The sequence below is a fragment of the Pyrenophora tritici-repentis genome, chromosome 6, assembly GCF_003171515.1.
Source record: "Pyrenophora tritici-repentis strain M4 chromosome 6, whole genome shotgun sequence".
Taxonomy (NCBI): domain Eukaryota; kingdom Fungi; phylum Ascomycota; class Dothideomycetes; order Pleosporales; family Pleosporaceae; genus Pyrenophora; species Pyrenophora tritici-repentis.
This window is the reverse complement of record NC_089395.1, coordinates 430,818-450,054: the sequence shown is the minus strand read 5'-3', so window position 1 is coordinate 450,054 and position 19,237 is coordinate 430,818. Positions and strand designations below refer to the sequence as shown.

General features: G+C 50.1%; 8 protein-coding genes across 8 annotated transcripts; 3 read left to right on the top strand and 5 right to left on the bottom strand.

The window, feature by feature from the left end:
- Window positions 1-225: 225 nt before the first annotated feature.
- Window positions 226-669, bottom strand: PtrM4_114170 (uncharacterized protein; the record flags this gene model as incomplete). Its single annotated transcript, XM_001934798.2, has 1 exon — window positions 226-669. The coding sequence occupies one exon, from the start codon at window positions 667-669 to the stop codon at window positions 226-228; it is 444 nt and encodes a 147-aa protein (XP_001934833.2).
- Window positions 670-2,022: 1,353 nt separating this feature from the next.
- PtrM4_114160 (uncharacterized protein) lies at window positions 2,023-2,295 on the bottom strand (the record flags this gene model as incomplete). The annotated part of the gene is made up of 1 exon (XM_066108120.1): window positions 2,023-2,295. The coding sequence occupies one exon, from the start codon at window positions 2,293-2,295 to the stop codon at window positions 2,023-2,025; it is 273 nt and encodes a 90-aa protein (XP_065961305.1).
- A 2,153-nt stretch (window positions 2,296-4,448) lies between these two features.
- PtrM4_114150 (dimethylaniline monooxygenase 2) lies at window positions 4,449-6,129 on the top strand (the record flags this gene model as incomplete). The annotated part of the gene is made up of 3 exons (XM_001934797.2): window positions 4,449-4,485; window positions 4,536-5,134; window positions 5,194-6,129. 3 exons carry the CDS (start codon window positions 4,449-4,451, stop codon window positions 6,127-6,129), a joined length of 1,572 nt encoding a protein of 523 aa, XP_001934832.2.
- A 645-nt stretch (window positions 6,130-6,774) lies between these two features.
- On the top strand, window positions 6,775-7,570 carry PtrM4_114140 (uncharacterized protein; the record flags this gene model as incomplete). Its single annotated transcript, XM_001934796.2, has 2 exons — window positions 6,775-6,892; window positions 6,975-7,570. The coding sequence occupies 2 exons, from the start codon at window positions 6,775-6,777 to the stop codon at window positions 7,568-7,570; spliced, it is 714 nt and encodes a 237-aa protein (XP_001934831.1).
- Window positions 7,571-8,828: 1,258 nt separating this feature from the next.
- Window positions 8,829-10,623, top strand: PtrM4_114130 (PotE, Amino acid transporter; the record flags this gene model as incomplete). Its single annotated transcript, XM_001934795.2, has 5 exons — window positions 8,829-9,017; window positions 9,068-9,261; window positions 9,338-9,730; window positions 9,784-10,376; window positions 10,616-10,623. The coding sequence occupies 5 exons, from the start codon at window positions 8,829-8,831 to the stop codon at window positions 10,621-10,623; spliced, it is 1,377 nt and encodes a 458-aa protein (XP_001934830.2).
- A 1,193-nt stretch (window positions 10,624-11,816) lies between these two features.
- PtrM4_114120 (Dimer-Tnp-hAT multi-domain protein) lies at window positions 11,817-13,635 on the bottom strand (the record flags this gene model as incomplete). Its single annotated transcript, XM_066108119.1, has 3 exons — window positions 11,817-12,225; window positions 12,718-13,549; window positions 13,599-13,635. 3 exons carry the CDS (start codon window positions 13,633-13,635, stop codon window positions 11,817-11,819), a joined length of 1,278 nt encoding a protein of 425 aa, XP_065961304.1.
- A 1,054-nt stretch (window positions 13,636-14,689) lies between these two features.
- On the bottom strand, window positions 14,690-15,208 carry PtrM4_114110 (uncharacterized protein; the record flags this gene model as incomplete). The annotated part of the gene is made up of 1 exon (XM_001934793.1): window positions 14,690-15,208. One exon carries the CDS (start codon window positions 15,206-15,208, stop codon window positions 14,690-14,692), a length of 519 nt encoding a protein of 172 aa, XP_001934828.1.
- A 649-nt stretch (window positions 15,209-15,857) lies between these two features.
- Window positions 15,858-17,736, bottom strand: PtrM4_114100 (UhpC, Sugar phosphate permease; the record flags this gene model as incomplete). Its single annotated transcript, XM_001934792.2, has 7 exons — window positions 15,858-16,049; window positions 16,102-16,134; window positions 16,192-16,495; window positions 16,558-16,818; window positions 16,872-17,237; window positions 17,369-17,493; window positions 17,551-17,736. 7 exons carry the CDS (start codon window positions 17,734-17,736, stop codon window positions 15,858-15,860), a joined length of 1,467 nt encoding a protein of 488 aa, XP_001934827.1.
- Between the last annotated feature and the right edge of the window lie 1,501 nt (window positions 17,737-19,237).

The following is a 19,237-nucleotide window of genomic DNA, read 5'->3' as shown; positions in this document are numbered from 1 at the left end:
CATTTCGGAAAGCGTTTCTTTGGCTTGCTGCTTCCCCTCTTCTGTTTGAGCTTGGGATGCGGTGGTCGCCGCCTGGACCAAGTCAACCTCCTGGCCATGTGGCATTTCTGAAACTGCTATGTTATCTGCCAGCTCTTGGTTGCCTAGATGTACGTTTTAGCCGTCAGAGTTAACAACATGAACATGTAGAATGCTCTTCGTGTGCTTAGTGATTGCACTGATTGCTCAGTAGAACGCAACCGACGTACCCCGAGACCATCCCATCTTCTTCACAGTATCAATCGGATACCTTAAGACATCCTTAACACCATGTTTCTCTGGCGCAGTCGACTTATCATCAAGTCGAGAATTCGACTCTCCAACCGCGGCTGTATCAGCAAGTACCAACGCTTCCGGTTCCAGTTTCTTGGCATCATCTGCGGGCTTTGCAATGTGAAGTGCTTCTCTGATCTTGATGGTGGCATGACGTTTCTTCCGCTTTACTTTGTTTAGTAGCTGGTGAGTAGATGATTGAGTATCAGGCTGAACACCGTCGAAGTCGCTGCTGCTGCTCGTTGATCTCCTTTCAGGGAGCTCGATCTGACCTTGACTGGTGATTTGTGATCTTTCAAGTCCTATGTCTAACTCATCGATTTGAACGAACTCTTTCTTAGGATTAATGGTTGTCATGCTGCTCGGTGAGTTCTGCGGAGTTGCTGGTTGCTGTGTTAGCAGTTGGTATTGTCGCAAAGATATTGCCTAGGAATATGTGAATATAAAAGATGATATTAGCATGAGATCCTATAGGTAAGTCTGGAACTACTGTTGCCCCGGTGGTGAGTTCGTTTGTTGGTAAGAGGCTCCGCGGAGGAGCGCATAGCGACGTCATTGTACGAAACCGCCACCGCCAACGGCATGCCTGAGCAGTGAGGGAACACAAGGGAAACTGGAAAAGAAGCCCATCTGTTTGCGTCGCTATCCCGACCTGTGTCTGAGGGCTTTGTCAGGACCCTGAGCACATGCACCTGCACCCTAAAAAGTATGGCTGTTAGGTCTGGGTTCAGATAAGGACGAACTATGTCATCGACTCCAGTTTAGTCATTATCACAAGTGTTCCTTCGCCGTTTTACTTATTTAATTGTTGTGGTATGTAGCTCATGTAAAGACGTACACCATATCTATCGCTTTGTCTCCTCCCTCAAATTGAGCAATCCGAGTTGACTGGCTAGCTAGCTCAAGGTCCCAGATTCTCAATCACCAACCAAACCATCGTATCCTGAGTCTCTCCATCTCCACAGTCACGAGGATATGGCTGAACCTCCTCCTCCACCCTCACATCTTGTCCACCCCTAACTCTCTCATTCCTACCCTCACGCCACTGTCTCCTAACAGCCATCCTCTCCCTCTTAAGCTCCTTCTTCTTCTCCTTGAATTCCTTCTTCGCCTCCTTCCACTCCCTGCTCTTTCTCGCTTTCCCCTTCCCCTTCCTATCATGCACAGCACGCAGCTCGCGCTTCTTCTGCTTGTGTTGGCGCTTTAGCTCGCGACGGCGTTGCTTTAGATCGCGGGTTGCAGCACGTTTCGAGATCCTACTTGCGATTTTGAGGTCTGTGTTTTCTTTTTCGGTTTCCGCTTTCTCAATGGCAAGGGCGCGCTCGCGGGAGATTTCCGAGGCGCTCTTTTTGCCTTTTCGGGTGGCGGCGGTGGCTTCGGCGTTGATGGTGCGAAGGCGGGTGGCGAAGATGGCATCTGTGTCGGGGATGTCGGAGTCGGAGTCAGAGTCTGAATCGGAGGAGTCGGATGTATCAGATGAGATTGATGAAGTGTCGGAATCGTCGTCCATGGCCAAGTCTTTTTCCTTACTCTTGCCCTTTTCTGCCGTCGAGGTAGAAGAATCGGGATCAACTTTCCGATCTCCGTGAAAGACACCAGACTGTTGGCCAGGAGGAGAGTCATACGACGGCGGTAGGTCGTCATGTACTTGCTCATATGCCGGTCCAGGTGCACCTCGTTGTTGCGAACCACTTCCGCTGGCCATCTTCCCTACATCCAGACCCCAAGAATTGGCACGCTTTCCAAATTCAATGCCCCAATTACCCATCGATTTTCCAAATTGCTCGCCAATCTTTCCAAGTTCTTTGCCCACCTCAGCCCACTCATTGCCACGCCAAGGATCTGTCTGTTGGAAGGGACCTGCTGGACCACGACAGCCAGCATAGCCACGGCCACGCCTGCCGAATGGTCCTCGACCAGGACCAAAGGACCCATTACCAGGAGGGCCGAAAGGTCCTCTTCCGGGTGCACCAAAGGGTCCATGACCTGGCATGCCAAATGGCGACCAGTGACCTCCTTGTTGACCTCGAGGATGATGATGATGATGGTCTCGTCCACGGTGGCCAGAACCGTGGCGCGTTTCCTCTGAAGGTCCAGGTATAGAGTGTGGCGGGTCTTCATCCTCTTCCGAATGGTATATGTGCAACTTCTCAACTGGGTAGTCGTCGTCATCGTTGTGACTAGGTGGGTCTGATTGTGTTCTCTGACTTGCGTAACGCACGCCAGTCTCGTGCAACCTGAGTACACGCTCACTCGGGGTCGTGATACCATCCACATTAGCATGAAGAGCCTCAATCCAGGGATATAGTTGTTTTGCGCGCCACTCAGCACCCCGAGTCACTTCCAGGAAATCGGCGAGGATGGCAGCTCGTCTGCCCGCTGGGATGGGCAAGGAATCGAGAAGCACAGGTTCGCTGCGGAATGAGACGGTGAGGCCTCGCGGCGCAAAGAAGGCCTCATTTGCCCCTCGTATGTAATCCTGTACAATCCTCGATGGTGCGCCTTTGTCAGAAAAGTCGTCGAGTAAGTCCTGGGCTGTCGCATTCGTTGCTGTAGCTAGGACATTAAGACCATACAAGAAGTCAGCAAACTCAGCAGGCCTGACAGAATGTCCTCGCAGGACTTCCGCATATGCACATAAGAATTGCTTGTGTTCGTTTGAAGATTGCCCGGGCTCTCTGTTCTCGGGTATCGCAATGGGCCGATTCAAATGTGGCGCATACTGCGCATCAGCGTTTGGCTCGCTACGCGTAAACTCCAGTGCCTGGCTGAGCATAACAGCAGCTAGATCAGAACCTGAACTTGAAGAAGAAGAAGAAGAAGCTCCATGTTGTTGAACTGGGACACTGGTGGCCTTGTCGTTCCTATAGTTGGCATAGTCTGGAGCTTGTTCCCGTTCGCTCGCCGGATCCGTCTGCTCTCCCTTTACCCGATATTCCCAAACCTCAGCTTCATCAGGCCCTTCATTACTCGTGATTCGGTGAGCTTCGATCTGGTTTGGGTCTATAGGTGCTATGCCATTGCGCGTATCGTGAACAGCCTGATGCTGGGCTTCATCGTACGAAGGTGGCAAATCATCGTATTGTGGGCCTCCAGGACTGTGGACAGGCGTCAGTTCCAGCTCATTATCGGATGAATCTGCGACTGATGTGGCACTGGGTGTGAAAGGGATGTTCGAATGCGATGACGTAGATGGAGGCGATGGATGGTGAGCGTTGAAGTTTGTATTGGCGGGGTATGAAGGTGGACCAGCCATGATGATGTGTGGAGTAAGCAGGCAGTAGAACTCCCAACTATCGAATTCACGTTGTAGGAAGATGAGAAAGATGTCAGGAGGACTTGGAGAACTGGTTATCTGGAGATGGTGGAGCCGAAAGCTTATGTCAATGTATTCTGCTCTGCAGTAGTCTTGTTACTTTGCAGTAGGCTGCACCAGCTGGAAAGCTGCTGCCTTGCCATCTTACCTCAACAACCAATCGCAATTTCAGGACCGCGCGTAATGTCTAGCCTTGGGGGCCGTCTATCCACTCCTTACGATGGGTCGGGCATGTCACGTTGATCTGACAGCACATGCGAGAGGTTTCGCCTGGAAGGTGGGCTGTGAAGTGGGGCAACGCCACACTAAGCGTTGAGCTTGGTGGGCGGTGTGGCTCTGCTTCGCCCACAATTGAGCTGATCGCGAAGCAGACCCGATTAGGACGATGCTGTGCACATACCCTTCGTACCTGTGAACATATCCGAGGGTATTAGAAATCAGAGAAGGCTTCCTTGTTAAAAGATCCCGTATAACGCAGCTGGAGATAATTGGCTGACCCACTTGGATGGTCAGGGAAATTTTGACAGTACTAGACATTGCTCTGTTGGAAACAATGACGGGAAATAGCCATTGGTGAAGGATAAAGATATGGGTGAATCACACCATGTGGAAACGGGTCAGTGCTTGCCCACCAGGCCCAAGTAGTCAATCCCTTCTAGGCGCCCCATTTAAGTACGGGCGTAAGATGGTCACTTCAAACCTTGAGGGTATCTTCATCGCCCTATCTTTACGACCCGAGGCAAGAGTTTTGGGTATGAGCATTACATGGAAATAGCTTGGGTAGCGGCGTATTACACAAAGTCTCCTCCCAGCCGACATCATGACCGAAGACACTACTGTAGCCGTGATAGGCTTAGGTGAGCATTCCCCGTGTAATTCCGAAGAAAAAACGAGCTGATTTGTAAAGGGCCCGCCAGTCTCGTAGCGCTAAAGAACCTGAGGGATGAAGGATTCATCGTTACCGGCTTCGATCGCAATAGCTACATCGGCGGCCTATGGCAATACTCAGCAAATGAACACACATCAGTCCTGGAAACCACAGTAGTCAACATATCAAAAGAACGAGCATGCTTTACAGACTATCCGTTCCCGGAAGATATGGCTTCTCATCCCACAGCCGCACAGGTCCAGGAGTACCTGATAAGCTACATGAAGCATTTCGAACTTGAGCCGTACCTTCGACTCAACACTTCTATCAAGCAAATTACGTTTGATGAAGAACACCAGAAATGGGCTGTTGTGTTTGCAGACGAGAAGAAGGAGTATTTTGACAAGGTCGTTGTAGCTATTGGTGGTATGATTGGGAAGGCGAATATGCCTAATGTCGAAGGGATCGAAAAGTTCGCTGGAGTGAATATACATTCGCAGGCGTTCAAGAGACCGAGAGAGTACGAAGGGAAGAAAGTCATGGTCGTGGGCTTCAGTAATAGCGCGACGGATACAGCGACTCAGCTAGTCGGTGTCGCAGACAAGGTGTATATGGCACATCGACACGGATCGCGAATCGTATGTATCCTCTGAAACGGATGGACCCTGAGACACACTGGACTGACTCATAGCTGTAGCTTCCGCGAAACATCGACGGTGTGCCTGTAGATCACACGCATAGTATCCGACTTCTTACTATCCAGAGTCTCATTGCCAAATTCATCCCTCGCTTAGGGGAAAAGTTATTCGACATGATGTTGAAAAGAATGCAAGACAAAAGCTTTAACATCCGTCCAGAATGGCGCTTCGAGCCTCCTAGCAACTTCATCATATCTGACACTCTCGTTCCTTGTCTAGAGAACGGCAGTATCGAGTCCGTTGCAGGTGTCAAGCGTATCCTCAATCACACCGCAGTGGAGCTTGAAGACGGGAGGAAAATCGACGTCGATGTCATCGTATGGTGTACGGGTTACCAGAGCGATTTCAGTATCATGGACCCCAGCTTTGACCCGTCATGTCGCCCCAAAGGATGGTTGAAAGCGGGCGGGTCGAACAACAAGTCGCTTTTCAACCTTTACTACAATGTCTTCTCTGTGAAAAAACCGGATAGCCTCGCGTTCCTTGGGAATGTGTTTAGTGCTGTCAGTGGTTTCCAGCTTTTCGACATGGCGTCCATGGCAATAGCGCAAGTATGGGCTGGCAAGTCGCGTCTTCCAGATGCCATCGACATGCAAACTGCAGTCACAGACCATCACAACTGGCTTATAAGCCAAGCACAGCATCGCCATAATGTGTCGCCCGGAACATATGATCCTGGGACGTGGGTCAGAGCCATGGACGATCTAGCCGGCACCGGTGTTAACGAGTATCTGGGCTACGGATGGAAGGGATGGCTGTTTTGGTTCAAGGAAAGGAAGTTTTGTAATTTGCTCATGGACGGGATATGGAGCCCCCATATTCATCGCGTGTTTGACGTTGGAAAAAGAAAATGTTGGGCTGGTGGACGGGAGGCAGTGCAGAAGGTCAACGAGAGCGTTGCTGCGATGAAGGAAGGGAAGGACAAGGGCGCATGAACGTGGATTGGTCTGTTACTCAAGTATGCGTGCCTTGGACAACGCATGCATACACGATGAAGATCAATCAGCCAAGCGAATCGAAAGAGAAGTTTTGATTGACTGCAACTGTGCTAATCTCTTTGTCTTTTGCTCTGTGTGAGGACGTGCGCCAGTTTGGGTCGTCGCGAAGATGCTGGGTGGTGCTCGAATGTTCTTCAGCTTCCCCACACATGACGCGATGTTGGATCACAATGGTCAGAGATCGCGAGTTTCAGTATCACGCAGGACTCGTACTCTTCGAAATAAAGGCGCGTGAATATCCCCATTACGCGCGACATGGAAATTTGCCAGATATTGAGAGTTTCTTTTGCGTCTCTGTTGTCAAGGTGATGCGATAGTTGTGTCAGGCGTGGTTGCCATCTCACAGGGCTGACGTTTTGACCAATCACAGCACAGACCGTGTTGCACAACAGTTGGGGAAGCCGCAACGGGCGTGTAATTTCGGCTTCGATTTCTTTCCACGCTTCCCCCGCAAACACTAAAGACATCAATCGCCCGCTGGCTGGTAAAGGCACGTTGCCTATTGCCTGCACTGACACACGCCACATCTAAAACACCACCAACAAACCAATTCGTGCTTCGGAAGCACAAACGAACTACGGAATGGCAACCCAAACACTGCATGGAAGTTGCGCCTGCGGACGAAACCGCTATGTGATTGAGATTCCGACACAACAGGCCCAACTGGCTGAACTGAGATACGACAACACTTCGGCATCGCGTAAGTTCATGTTCTTTTTGTGGTGCGGCATAGGAGCTAGCAGCGCATTCCAACAAGGTACTGGATGCTAACTTGTAGATAGGGCATCACTCAGCAAACCCCCTCACTCTCTGGTTCCGCGTACCTCTACCATGGTACACATCAGCCACATTCGCCCAGTTCCCCGACGAGACGCGACTGAGCATCAAGCGCAGCTTCGTCTCCCCATTTACATCGCATACTCGTCGCCAATTCTGTGGATACTGCGGCACACAGCTCTCATCGTGGAATGAGCGAACTCGAGATGAGGCTGAGCACATTTCCTTAACCGTCGGCAGTCTGCTGGACGAGGACCAGGAGTTGCTAGGAGAGCTTGGTTACCTGCCCAGCAGCAGCGAGAGCAGCGACGACGAATCCACTGCCGCTGGCCCCTCACCATCGCATCCTGCACGCACCACCGTCGCTCGCTCGGGACCGCAATCGCGAGGCGCTCCTTGGTTCGAAGAGATTGTGCGCAACACTCGGCTTGGACGCTTCAAGCAGCAGCGAGGTGGACACACTGAGAGTGGCGTGCAAGTCGAATGGGAGGTGACGGAATGGACTGAAGGCGACGATGCCGACGACGAGGGCAGCGCTACGCCCAGCAAGCGCAAGATTGGCGATATTGACGACGGCGAGGACACCGAGATGCGCACCTAGACCTGCCTTTATTCGATACGTGGGATGAGTTGGAACGTGCTATGTCATTAGAATTTGGGTTGCTCACGCTTGACGAGGACATTAGATGGTAATTACTAGTCCTTCATAAGGCGACACGGGCTCGGAGTTGCAGGTGCGTTTACTTTGTGTACACTATTCAAGAATGCGCATGTCATTATGTCTTGTCATATACTTTTCCCCCCACGGCTATTTACTTTACTTTTTTTTTCTTGGTATTCATTATCCCCTCGGTGAGAAGCATTAACCTTGGGTGGTATCTGTTGCAATTTGGCAGATAAACCTATACGCTTGCATTACCATGTATTGTGTCGAGTGTTCTGAGACGCGTGGCGGATAGCGCCACCTTCTAGCGCCCAGCGGCTCGTAAACCGCGAGGCCGGCGCCATGCTACTCGGAACCACATCACGGCATTGTAAAGATAGCGCCATCATACGAGAAAACTACACTAACATTGCCAATGGTCTAGAGTACGTTTGTGGACCACTACTCCTCAATAACATCCTGCAGTCCAAGAATTTACTTATCTTATGTTACGCCACCGTGTTACTCTAAATGTCTCCGCACTCAAAGCAGCCGTTCGCCTATCGCACCACCAATTCCGCTTATTGGTGCAAACTTGCCTGTTCGAGCATCACGTACCGGGATGTTATCATCTTCACCCTAGACATCGCTTGACGTACTCTCTTATCGCCCACTTCCACGGTGCCACTGCGGAGATGGCTGATTCCCGCACGTTGCTTCCCGGGGATCCCGTCCCCATCGCTTAGCACACGTACTTACGTGAAGCCGGCAGTGATGCTGTCGAGTAGAAGATAGAGGCGGCCAGAGGCGCTCAAAGGTGATAGTGGGAGTTGAATAAGAGAGATACGTGTATAAATTTTTCCCTTTCGTCCCATATATGATTGTATTGCTTAGGTCCCTGATCTCGTCGTTTCTTGTACTTTTATTCTTCCGCACCCTCCTTTCTCTTATCTTTGCAGGGACCTTGACAGCCGACTTGGGAGAACGTTAGATCTACTATACCGATCGGCACTCCATTCCACCTTCCCCCATTTGCTCGGCAGTTTATGTCTCTCTCTCGGCAGGGTCTAGACATACGAGTGCATTGACGTCGTGTGCAACGCTTATCGGCACTTTATATTCACATCATTTCCTCTTGCCGTGCGTCATCTACGGATAGCTTTGAAGTTATAGTCCAGTGGCTGGCTCCCTGCCTATACCACCTACATACCTCAAGATGGACGAAAAAAAGGTAGAGCTCGGTCAAGTGAGACCGGAAGAGGTGGATGCGTCGATAGGGGAGGTGAGCGAGGAGCTGAACGCTTCTGGTCACAAACAAGAGTTGGAACGTAATTTTAGTCTTTTGAACCTTTGCGCGATTGGTATCACGACGGGGAATGTTTGGGCTGCTCTGGGCGGTTCAATTGTAGGTTACTGTCTCTTGGGACAATAGTGGCGCTATGCTAACTCGTTTAGGCTATCGCGCTTTACAATGGCGGTCCTGCGGGTGTCATCTATGAGTTTATTGCTGTGTCAATGTGCTACTTTATGATTGCGGCGTGTATTGCTGAAATGGCATCTTCCATCCCTTCATCAGCTGGTGTGTATCACTGGGCTAGCGTGACAGCTGGCGCAAGATTTGGAAAGATTGTCGGATTCTATGCTGGTTGGTAAGTACATTCCTATGTGCTATTCAAGAATTAGCAAGAGATGATGAAAATTGAACCAAAGACTAACACTCAATAGGTGGAACTCATTGGGCTGGATCTTCGGCACGGCATCCATCTCCTCCATCCTCGCCAACCAAGTCGTATCCATGTACGGACTCTTCCACCCCGGCTACGCCTTCGAGCGCTGGCACGTCTTCATCGCATACCTCCTCATCACCTGGATTTCGTGCTTTATTGTCATGTTCGCCAACCGTACGCTCCCCAAACTCACAAATATCGGCCTATTCTTCATCCTGCTCGGCGTCTTTATTACAATCATGGTGTGCGCAATCATGCCCAGTAGGACCGGCAAGGGCTACGCAAGCACAGAATTCGTATTCCGAGATTGGCAGAACCAAACAGGCTGGAGTAGCAATGGCTTCGTATTTTGCGCAGGCATGTTGAACGGCGCTTTTGGCGTAGGCACACCGTGAGTTCAAACTGCCCTTCATCAACGCCAACAACAAACTAACAATACCCTAGTGACTGCGTATCCCACCTTGCCGAAGAACTCCCATCCCCCCGCCGTAACATCCCCCTCGCGATCCTCGCCCAATACGCCGTCGGCTTCACAACCGCCTTACTCTACCTCATCACAATCTTCTACTCGGTCAACGACCTCTCCACCCTCTTCGCAAACCCCTGGCCCTTCCCTCTCGCCGAACTCTACCGCCAAGCCACAAACTCGCACGGCGGCTCCCTCGGCCTCTTGCTCGTCATCTTCTTCCCAACCTTGTGCACAAACATCGGCTGCTACATCACCAGCGGCCGTATGCTGTGGACTCTCGGCCGCGACGACGCCACTCCCTGGCCCAAATGGGTCGGCCGCGTAGATCCCAAATGGGGAAACCCATGGAACGCAACTCTCGCCTGCGGTATCATCAACACAATACTAGGATGCATATACATCGGCTCCTCGACCGCCTTCTCCGCCTTCGTAGGCTCCTTTATCGTCCTAAGCTCGCTATCCTACCTCGCCTTCATCCTCCCCAACATCCTTTCGCGCCGCCGCCACGTCACAAAGGGTCCGTTTACCATGCCAGACCCGGTCTTCTACACAGTTGCCATTCTGGCGTGTTCGTACATGGTTGTTTGGATACCGATTTATTGCTTCCCGTTTGCGGTGCCGTTTAACACTACGACGATGAATTATACGAGTGCGTTGGTGGGTGGGGTTACGATCTTGCTGGGCGGCTGGTATGTGTGGATAAGGAATAGGGGGTATGTGGGACCGAGGGCTTTGGTGGAGGCGTTGGAGAGGGGGGAGGCGCCGAAGGTGCATTAAGTGTGGTTGGTGTTTTGTTAAAAGTTGTAGGGTGTTGATTAGAAATCATCAAGTCATTTTCATCCTCGATTCTTTTGCGTCAATTTCTTCCTTCTGTTTCTTTTCTGGCATGGAAGAGATGGGTTAAATTGCTTGATTCGGATTTACCCTGCTAACCTGCCCAATCTCCATCCAAACACGACTACTCACTAAGTGTCCTCACTACCCCCATCATCTTTTCCCTTCCAACCTGCGCCTCCCGCCTCCTACCAAGATGGAGCTCCGGCAATAAATTGAAATACCCCGCGCCCGTCCTCCCATTAACCCCAACCCTATCCTCTCTTTCCCCATAATTTCCAAAACCACAACAATCGTTGCTACAGGACCCTGACCGCACATGGCACCGTGATGAGTTCCGCAACCCCGGTCTGAGTAGATACTCTTGAATGTTCACGTTCCAGTGCCTTCAGCTATGAAGACAAACATATCTATGTTTTTGGAATGGGAAATGGGGAGGTGGTGAGGTGGATTGAGAAGGCGATGGATGTTCAACTTGTGCTGGTTGTTGGTGTTGCAGACCCCACAGGTAAGCACGGAACGCGTCGCGCGACCGTGATGGCGGGTTTGGTGCTTTTTGGGTGTTGAAATTGACCGATTTGCTGGTACTGGAAGCGTTGGTGATGCGCGGCATATTGACTGTGTTGTTTTGCGAGAGAGCTTCTCAACTGATGTGTGCGGTAAAGTTCAGATGAGCTGTACACTGTTCCGGAAGGGCGTGTTTGATGGGTCAGTGTGTTTATGTGGTGATTGGAGTCTAGAACGATGCTTGGTTTCTTGGGGAGATTAGAGGAACCTTCAGGAGTACGTAGAGAGATGATCAATTCATCGTTGTAGGAGATAAGATTATTGTGCGCGGCCATTGGAGATTAGCGCAGCGTAGTGACATACAATTACAGCTGATAGCAAGGATAATAGCAAATAAAATGTAAAACCAGTCCACCATTACTCTTCGTCTGCCCACTCATCTTCTGTCATTCAGCTTTTCTCCGAATCGGCGTCGGAGTCCGCATGGCACAGATGTCAATGAGCAAGCTGAGCGAGCTCAGCCAATTGGCTTGCTCAGCCAATTGAGCGGAGGCCAGCAGCTCGCTCGGCTCGCTCGGATTGGCTGAAACAGGGCTGTCAGCTCGCTCGGCTTGATGGGCTCAGTCCCGATTAGGAAAGTTATATAGAAACCTTGGTGTTGAGTTTCTCAGCTAATATCCCACTTATGTACACCGTATTTCGCGTCCATCTCCTCATCGCTGATAGCCTCCTTTACAGGCACCTCACCACTGCCAAATCCAGCTCTTATCCATCGTCGATCGCACTGTATTGCTGCTAGAAGTTGCGGAGAAATGCTGCGCCGACGGGGCTCGAGGAGGTCACCCAGCTCGCTGAATAAGCGCTCACACTCACAGCTTGAGCCTGGGATTGATAGCATGTCGATAGCAAATTTGCTAAGGCTAGGGTGGCGATCGCGGAGTTCTACCCAGTATTTTATAGGGTCGACGCCCTCGCCAGCGATCGGTTCGCTGCGTTTCCAAGCCTCATATTCATCTTCCTCGTTCTCCGTAAGCCCTGCAGGCTCAATAAAGTTGTTGATAAAGTTGCCGCGATTTCTGGAGCATTAACGCGTGTTCTTTTTGCTGGCATTATAGCAACGGCGAGGTAGATAGTAGCTGCAAATAGAGACGCGTTGATGGAGTTTAGATGAGTGTGGTGGGTGATAAGTAGTAAGTGAAGTGTCGCAAAAGGAGAATATTGTTGCCAGGCGGTTAGCCGGAAATTTAGTAGCTTATTTGCTAGAAATATAGCAAAAAAGAGTGTATTTTATGTTATAACTAGGTTTCGAACTTACGCACTACACCTAAAAATCATCGTGAGATTGCCCCTCCACCAAGTCCTTCAGCCCCAAGTTTCCAACCGCCCCATCTAACCAAGCTAAGCAAGCTGACTGAGCGAGCGCCTATCCCTAAGCTCGCTCGGCTTGCAAGCGCGCATTGCGCGCTCAGCTCATTCGGCTTGGTCAAAACGTCCAAGCCGAGCGAGCTGAGCGAGCCGGCTCGCTCGTTGACAAGTATGCCGCATGGTCTCGACAGTAAGCTGCGTACCCAGCCTCCAAGTTGTTCCAGTACTCAACGAGTTCCTCATAACTCATATCCTTTGTGGTATTATCGCCATAGTCAGACTCTTTTGCCATACTGATGTCTCGGACTCCACCGTTAGCTTCATACTCAGCATACAAGCGCTTCCAGAACTCATGAATTTTCTCATAGCCCTCATGGTTTGTGGGATCATCGTCAGGGTCAAACTCATCTGCCATACTGAAGTCTCGAATAGCAACATAGTAGAGGTCAGGTGAAGTGATACCGTCCGGAAATATGCTGCGGGGCGCATGCAAATCGATGTGATATTTGTCCAGGAACGTGACTGAAAACTGGTAAACTCTCCCGTCATCGCCGACTCCAATCCTCTCGACAGAAGTGGCAGACCGAAACTTGGGTATGTTTAGGGACATGTATAAAGAATCGGGTTCAGTTCCCGTCAGACTAAATTCTACGTCGTAAGGCAGAGGGTATTCCTCCGGATCGGGATTTTGAATCGTAAGTTCCCCAGCCGTCCAATCCTCGTCGACATAGTGTCCTTTAGGTATCGCGGCATACGCCTCAAGAGCCTGCGATGAGAACAGTGTCCAGTGTCTGCGGAGATCGCCCAAACGGACTCGTTTGTCTGGCGAAATGGACGTGCGGATACTCTGTGCTCTTTCTTCGTATTTGGCTTGCAAGGCTCTGGCCTCCTCAATCTCTTCGTCCTCCGAGTCTTCTTCCTCGTCATCTGAGTCTTCCATCTCATCGTCCGAGTCTTTCTCCTCGTAATAGGGACCCTTGAACCTATGTGAAGGGTATCCCTTTGGGTCCGGGTGGTAGTATTCAATAGCATCGTCTATCATGACAGTAAGCCTTGTTCATAGCAGTAGATAGATATAGTGTACCTGATAGGCCGTTGCAAAACTCCTTCAAAATTTCCATGCTGATCTAGACAAGCTCAGAAGCTCTTGTATATTTTCGTGTATGCGGAATGAGATTTGATTCTGGTAACGACGAGCGAACGTGTCTTATAAATGTGTTCCTGGCAGTAATTCTGCCATCGCGACGCGTCGCTTTCTCCGTTTCATCTGACGCTACCCCGGTCTGACCCCGGTAGAATCTAAAAGTAACCATATAGGTACGGCATATACGGCGCGCAACCGAATCAGAATAAACAACATCTGATATATCTCGCACATCATCCGTATCATCCCAATGATCCCTTTCGGAGAACATCTATGGAACGAGGCATGATCTCCGTTCCCGTTTCCAGCAGGTTGGGCTGTCAAACGTTCGGTAGGTCCCCAACCTCTTCAATATCTATCCTGATCACTTCAGCGCGGTTGAACGCAATTTTTCGCTTTGAGTCAAACCTGGGCCGTTCGCCATGCATGGAAAGCTTTCCGGTCTTACTTCTTACTATCGATCTTTTCTGGGGCTAACCATCTTGGTGCATCGAAGCAAACATGGGACTTCGTCATCCATTCAGACATGATTCGATGCGCATTCAGTGGCTCACGTCAGCTCTGCTCGCGTAGAAACATACCCTCTCGCGGATACGCAAGGTACAGAATTTCTCCGCAATGTTGCCGCTTTAGTGTTCAGCCTCGTATTTGAACAACACGGGCTGGAGATCATCAATTGTGCAGATGAACTATTGACAAAACTAAGGGAAGTGTGATGGTAAGCCCCAACACACATTAGAGCTTGATAATAGATGTGATCGACGCTGTAGCGTTGCGAAACTACGCATTCTAGTTGGCGATACATATCATAGCAAGTGCAATGTAGAGACAGTCCACATGCTCCCATCTTCAATCCAACCCTGCTTCTGGTCTTCCGCTCGTTAATCGCTGTGTGAATTTATTCACATGTACTCAGAGTAGGCTGCAGCCACATACGCAAGTTCGAAACTTGAAAGATGATAGCCCTCGAATGGTTGGCCGTAACCTCCTTGTCCGTAGTAGTCCTCCATATCATTATACTCTTCTGCCACCTAGTTTAAGACAGCAACGTAGTAAATCTCGTCTGCATTGAAGTCGCTCGAAACAGCTCTTCTTGGAATGCGCAGTTCCAGAAGTTCTAGTCCTAGAAACATAATTTCGCAGTGGAACGTTTGATCAGTGCCATTGTTGGCGACCGTCTCCGTGATAGAATCTGTGGACGCAAACCGGGGCTTTAAGAGGTATATACCCAGATCTTCTTCCGTCTCTATCGATGTGATCGTAACATAGGTATCATTGACTACAGGTTCCCCGTAATTCTCCGCGGCTTCAATTTTGATTTCTCCAGCCGTCCAGTCATATTCGATTTCGGAATCCGGTAATTCGACAAGCGCCGCTAGGTATTGCGAAGAGTAGAGAGTCCAATCTCCATGAAGACTACCCAAGGCGACTCGACTATTATTTCCTAGGGACCTGCGGACCCTCTGCACTCGTTCCTCTTGTTCGATCTGCTTGGCTTCCAAATCCGCAATGATGTCATACTCTTCATCTGAAGCTTCAAACTCGCTCATACTTTCGTGTTCAGCCTCTTTCTCCCTTATGTTCTTTTGCGGCTTTGGTATGTAATCACGTACCACTAATCCAATATCGATAGTGTCGCCCGGTCTCTAAAGCCCCTCTGTCACAACAGTGAGATTTAATCGTGAAAATGTGCAGACGCCTCGTACGTGGTTGATTGTGAAGCAGAAGATCTGAGCTCTGTCTGGTTCTTATGTATTTGTGACGCAACTTTGGTACAACGAGACGTCGTAGTAGTGTCCGTGGGCTAGCTGAGGTTGCTTCCACGTTCTGCTAGCGGCCCCACTAGTTAACTACCGCAACAGCGTCATCTACCCCACCTGCTTGAACAGTCATGGATTTTCCTTGTTGCGAATGGCCCCGACATCATCTAGGTGTCATAAAGTACTTGACAGTGTGAGTAAACTACGAGGCGTGCCTGGCGACTATAGTGGCCTTTGTACACAAGTCAACTATCTTATGACACCCAGGTTTATGATTATACGATTTTGAGAGCTCTGCCAAGTTTTGCCACAGCTCTACCGGGTTCTCTACCACTTTTCCTTATCTCTTACGCTTTCATAAAGATGCAAAATAAGCCCATTCTTCACAACGTCGGTACACTGACACATTCAATGCTACCCTGCAGTATAATCTTACGGCTCAGTATCCGTACAGGTTAATGCGCTCATTCGTAGAAGCCTTCAACCTCTGATTCTCCTTGATAAGCATCATGCGAATAACCCAAGCACAAGCGATCGACAGCAGTGCAAACCCTGCGGATGCACCAAAACCAATTCCGTATCGAGGTTCGTCGCTATCTGGCCAGAGGTACGCGCCGTAGATGTAACCAATCTGTTGGGACTTGTGAGTTCACGAAATAGAATCTGGGTGGGAACCAACACACCTGACCCCCGACATTTGTCATTGCAAGAACGACCTATCACACGATCAGCACCTGCATCAAACAATAAAGTGTTCGAAAAGTTGAACTTACGGCTTTCTTCTCCTTAGTTTGACCGAGTGTCGAAGATGCCCATCCAATAATGACTGAGTTGACGGAATAGGCTCCCATAGGGAAGATGAAGCACGCAACGTACCGACCGGCTGTGTTCAAAGTACTAGCTGCGATGACGAAACCAACAACAGCAACGAGCAGTCCAGCGGTGATGTGCCAAGTGCGCTCATGCATGCGTCCCGAACTCCAGCCTGTAGCGATACCCGCCGCGCCTGCGAGAAGGAATGGTGGGCAAGTCAAAACGAGAGTTATCGTAGTGCTGAATCCGAGGGTCTTGACAACTCTATGAGCTACACATCAGCAAATATGCTTCTTTAAACCACGTTGGAAGGTACATTGACTTACGTTGGGAAGAAAGAGTTGAACGAGCAAGCACTCAGATGGAAGTTCTGCATGAGGCAGAATAGCCATGTTCTCTTGTCGCGACACGCCTGCCTCAGACCCTCCATCATACTGACAGGCTCCATAGAGTCACCAACTCTATCGCGCTCCATGCGGGCATGTGCAAGTTCGCGCTCGGGTGGTGTAAGCCAGCGCGTCGTTAGTGGTGTGTTGGGCAACATGAAGAATCCAACGACGGCAACCAGAGCGGTAGCTGCACCTTCACTGGGAGATGTTAGCATACGTCTAAAAGAGATGGAGAGACAGAGGCGACTGACATGATGAACAACCACCGCCACCCAGCAAGTCCACGTAGGCCATCCATTTCGAAAACGGCGGCAGCGATCAACCCACTGAATCCGGTCGCGAGAATTTGCGCGCAATACAGCAGAGCAATACGCGTGGCGACTTCCTTGCGCGTGTAGAATATTGACAGCATGTATGTTGCACCCGGGTAGAAGGGTGCCTCTGTGATGCCCAAGAAGAACCGGCAAGCGACCAGTCCACCGAAGTTCTGTACCAACGCCGTGCACGCTGACACGATCGCCCATACAAACATCCAGGAGCTCATGTATATGCCTGGCTTGATGCGCGTGATGAGCATGTTGGATGGGATTTGCATGAGGACATAGCCGACGAAGAGACTGTGATATGATTAGCAATTGGCCGCATGAAAGTGCAATAACAACGACGCCGTTGTAAATAGTCTTGCTTCTAAAATTATGGGCTTCATAGGACGATGGTACTATCGAGGGGAAAGAAGGGCAATACTGACATGCTAACACAGGTGTTAAACTCCACACCACTCATCCCCAAATCATCTTCCAGTCCATTCAACCGCGCTTGCGCAATTGCATTTCGATCAACGTAGTTCAAAAAGTACATTACACATAATATCGGCTAACGTCGCAGTGCATCAGCTCTTGGATCACTCTCTCAACATGCAGAAACGCATACCATAAGTCTGCAATCAATCTTCCTCACCAGCGCGATCTCAGCAGGATCCGTCTTCCTCTCCGCGCCCGTATAATCCACCGACGCAGCATGCTTATCATCACCAAGCTCACTCTTGTCCTCCGTGTGCGCCAAGATCTCGGGCTTTTCGTTGATTGGCTCCGGCATGTGTTGGCGTTTTGACTCCATGGCTCTTCGTAGAGAAGAAGAAAGTTTCAACAAAAAAGTTAGAACATGCAAAAATCACAGCATTAAGCGTAGGTACACCGAGTATTTGAACAATCCTCCAGCTCTCTCCAAAAAAGCATAAGACGGCATACTTTCCCACATACCCCTTCCAATTACCCGCTTGGCATGGTATTGGCGTAGGAATGTCCCAAGACCTTTCCCCGCACCATGTATCACCCTGGCCAACATTTCGACCCCAAGCGGAGCCAGCCACTGAGCTTGGCCTGCCGATCTTCTCGTAATAAACGGGTGGACTGGTACAAAGTGCAGCAATATCCAAGACTTTTCGGTAGTTGATCTGGTGCCGCAAGATGGGTAATTGGCGAACCTCGGGACTTTAGTGTGCCCTGGTCGCTGGAATCTGGGGGAGAAAATAGGGCCGACAAAACGTGTTGGGTGCTTTTGTGGGGATTTCTGGGGAACATGGGCGTCGCGCTACGGTGTGATTGTTGCATATCGTGTTCCGGTGGCTTGGTCATTTTGGCTGGGCACTGTTGGAAGTGATTGGGTGCGACGGGATGCTGTGTTTTCACGAGGTAACGTTACCCTGTATGATATGAGAAAGGAAATTACTTCTCTAATGTAACATATCCTTGTCTGTCCACCTAGTCAGCTTGTGTGCATCAATCGATATGCTGACGGGCCATTTGATGGTTACAATGACCGATGGTGGTGTAATGCTGGAGATAGTTTAGGCATTTCGTGCCACGTGACTAGACTTGGCAATATGAGGCCGTACCGTTTTGCGCGCGCGAGCTGTGAAGCTTGTAGTTGCGACATCGATCTGTATATCGGTTGATACGTCTGACCCTAGAGCGTGTTGGGTGACGCCGAATAGCCATATGAGGCATTTAGTATTGTCATGATCCGTAGTTCTAGCATCCCATGAGATGCCAGATACAATGACTAGAGTCGTAATAAAACATCGCAGTCATAGGTCAGAAGTAGCAAGAGTATCAAGCTGTGCGATATAAAGAGGAGTTGTGCCTAGGTAGGCAGATGTGATTAACTCGTGGTGTCTAGTAGGGGATGAGGCATTGTACGTCCCTGTATCCAACTGGGACAATATCAGTCTATGGCTCAATCTCTCTAGAACGAAGCATGTGACATCATAATGACAATAGACAAAGTCTCAGTAAGCTCTCAAGAATGGCGAGGGAGCATGGGCTCTTCGAATTTTACGATCAGTGGCGAGTCATCCGTATGTAGCTAGGGATAGATGTTTGGGTCAATCATGGTATTGTTGGCTATGCGACGAACTAGCTAAATCTTGCGACAATCGGGCTCAGCGAAAACCAAGCCATGCTTCTGAAGCCCTATCGCAACACATCATGTCCCGGCTTTATCCTCCTAGTATACCCAACAATCCTCCCACTACAGATTCCTATCATCTCCACATACACCGTGTCCCCAATCATCCTTGCTCCCTCAAAGGCGAGCCACCCTTCTGTTGCCCCTTGAG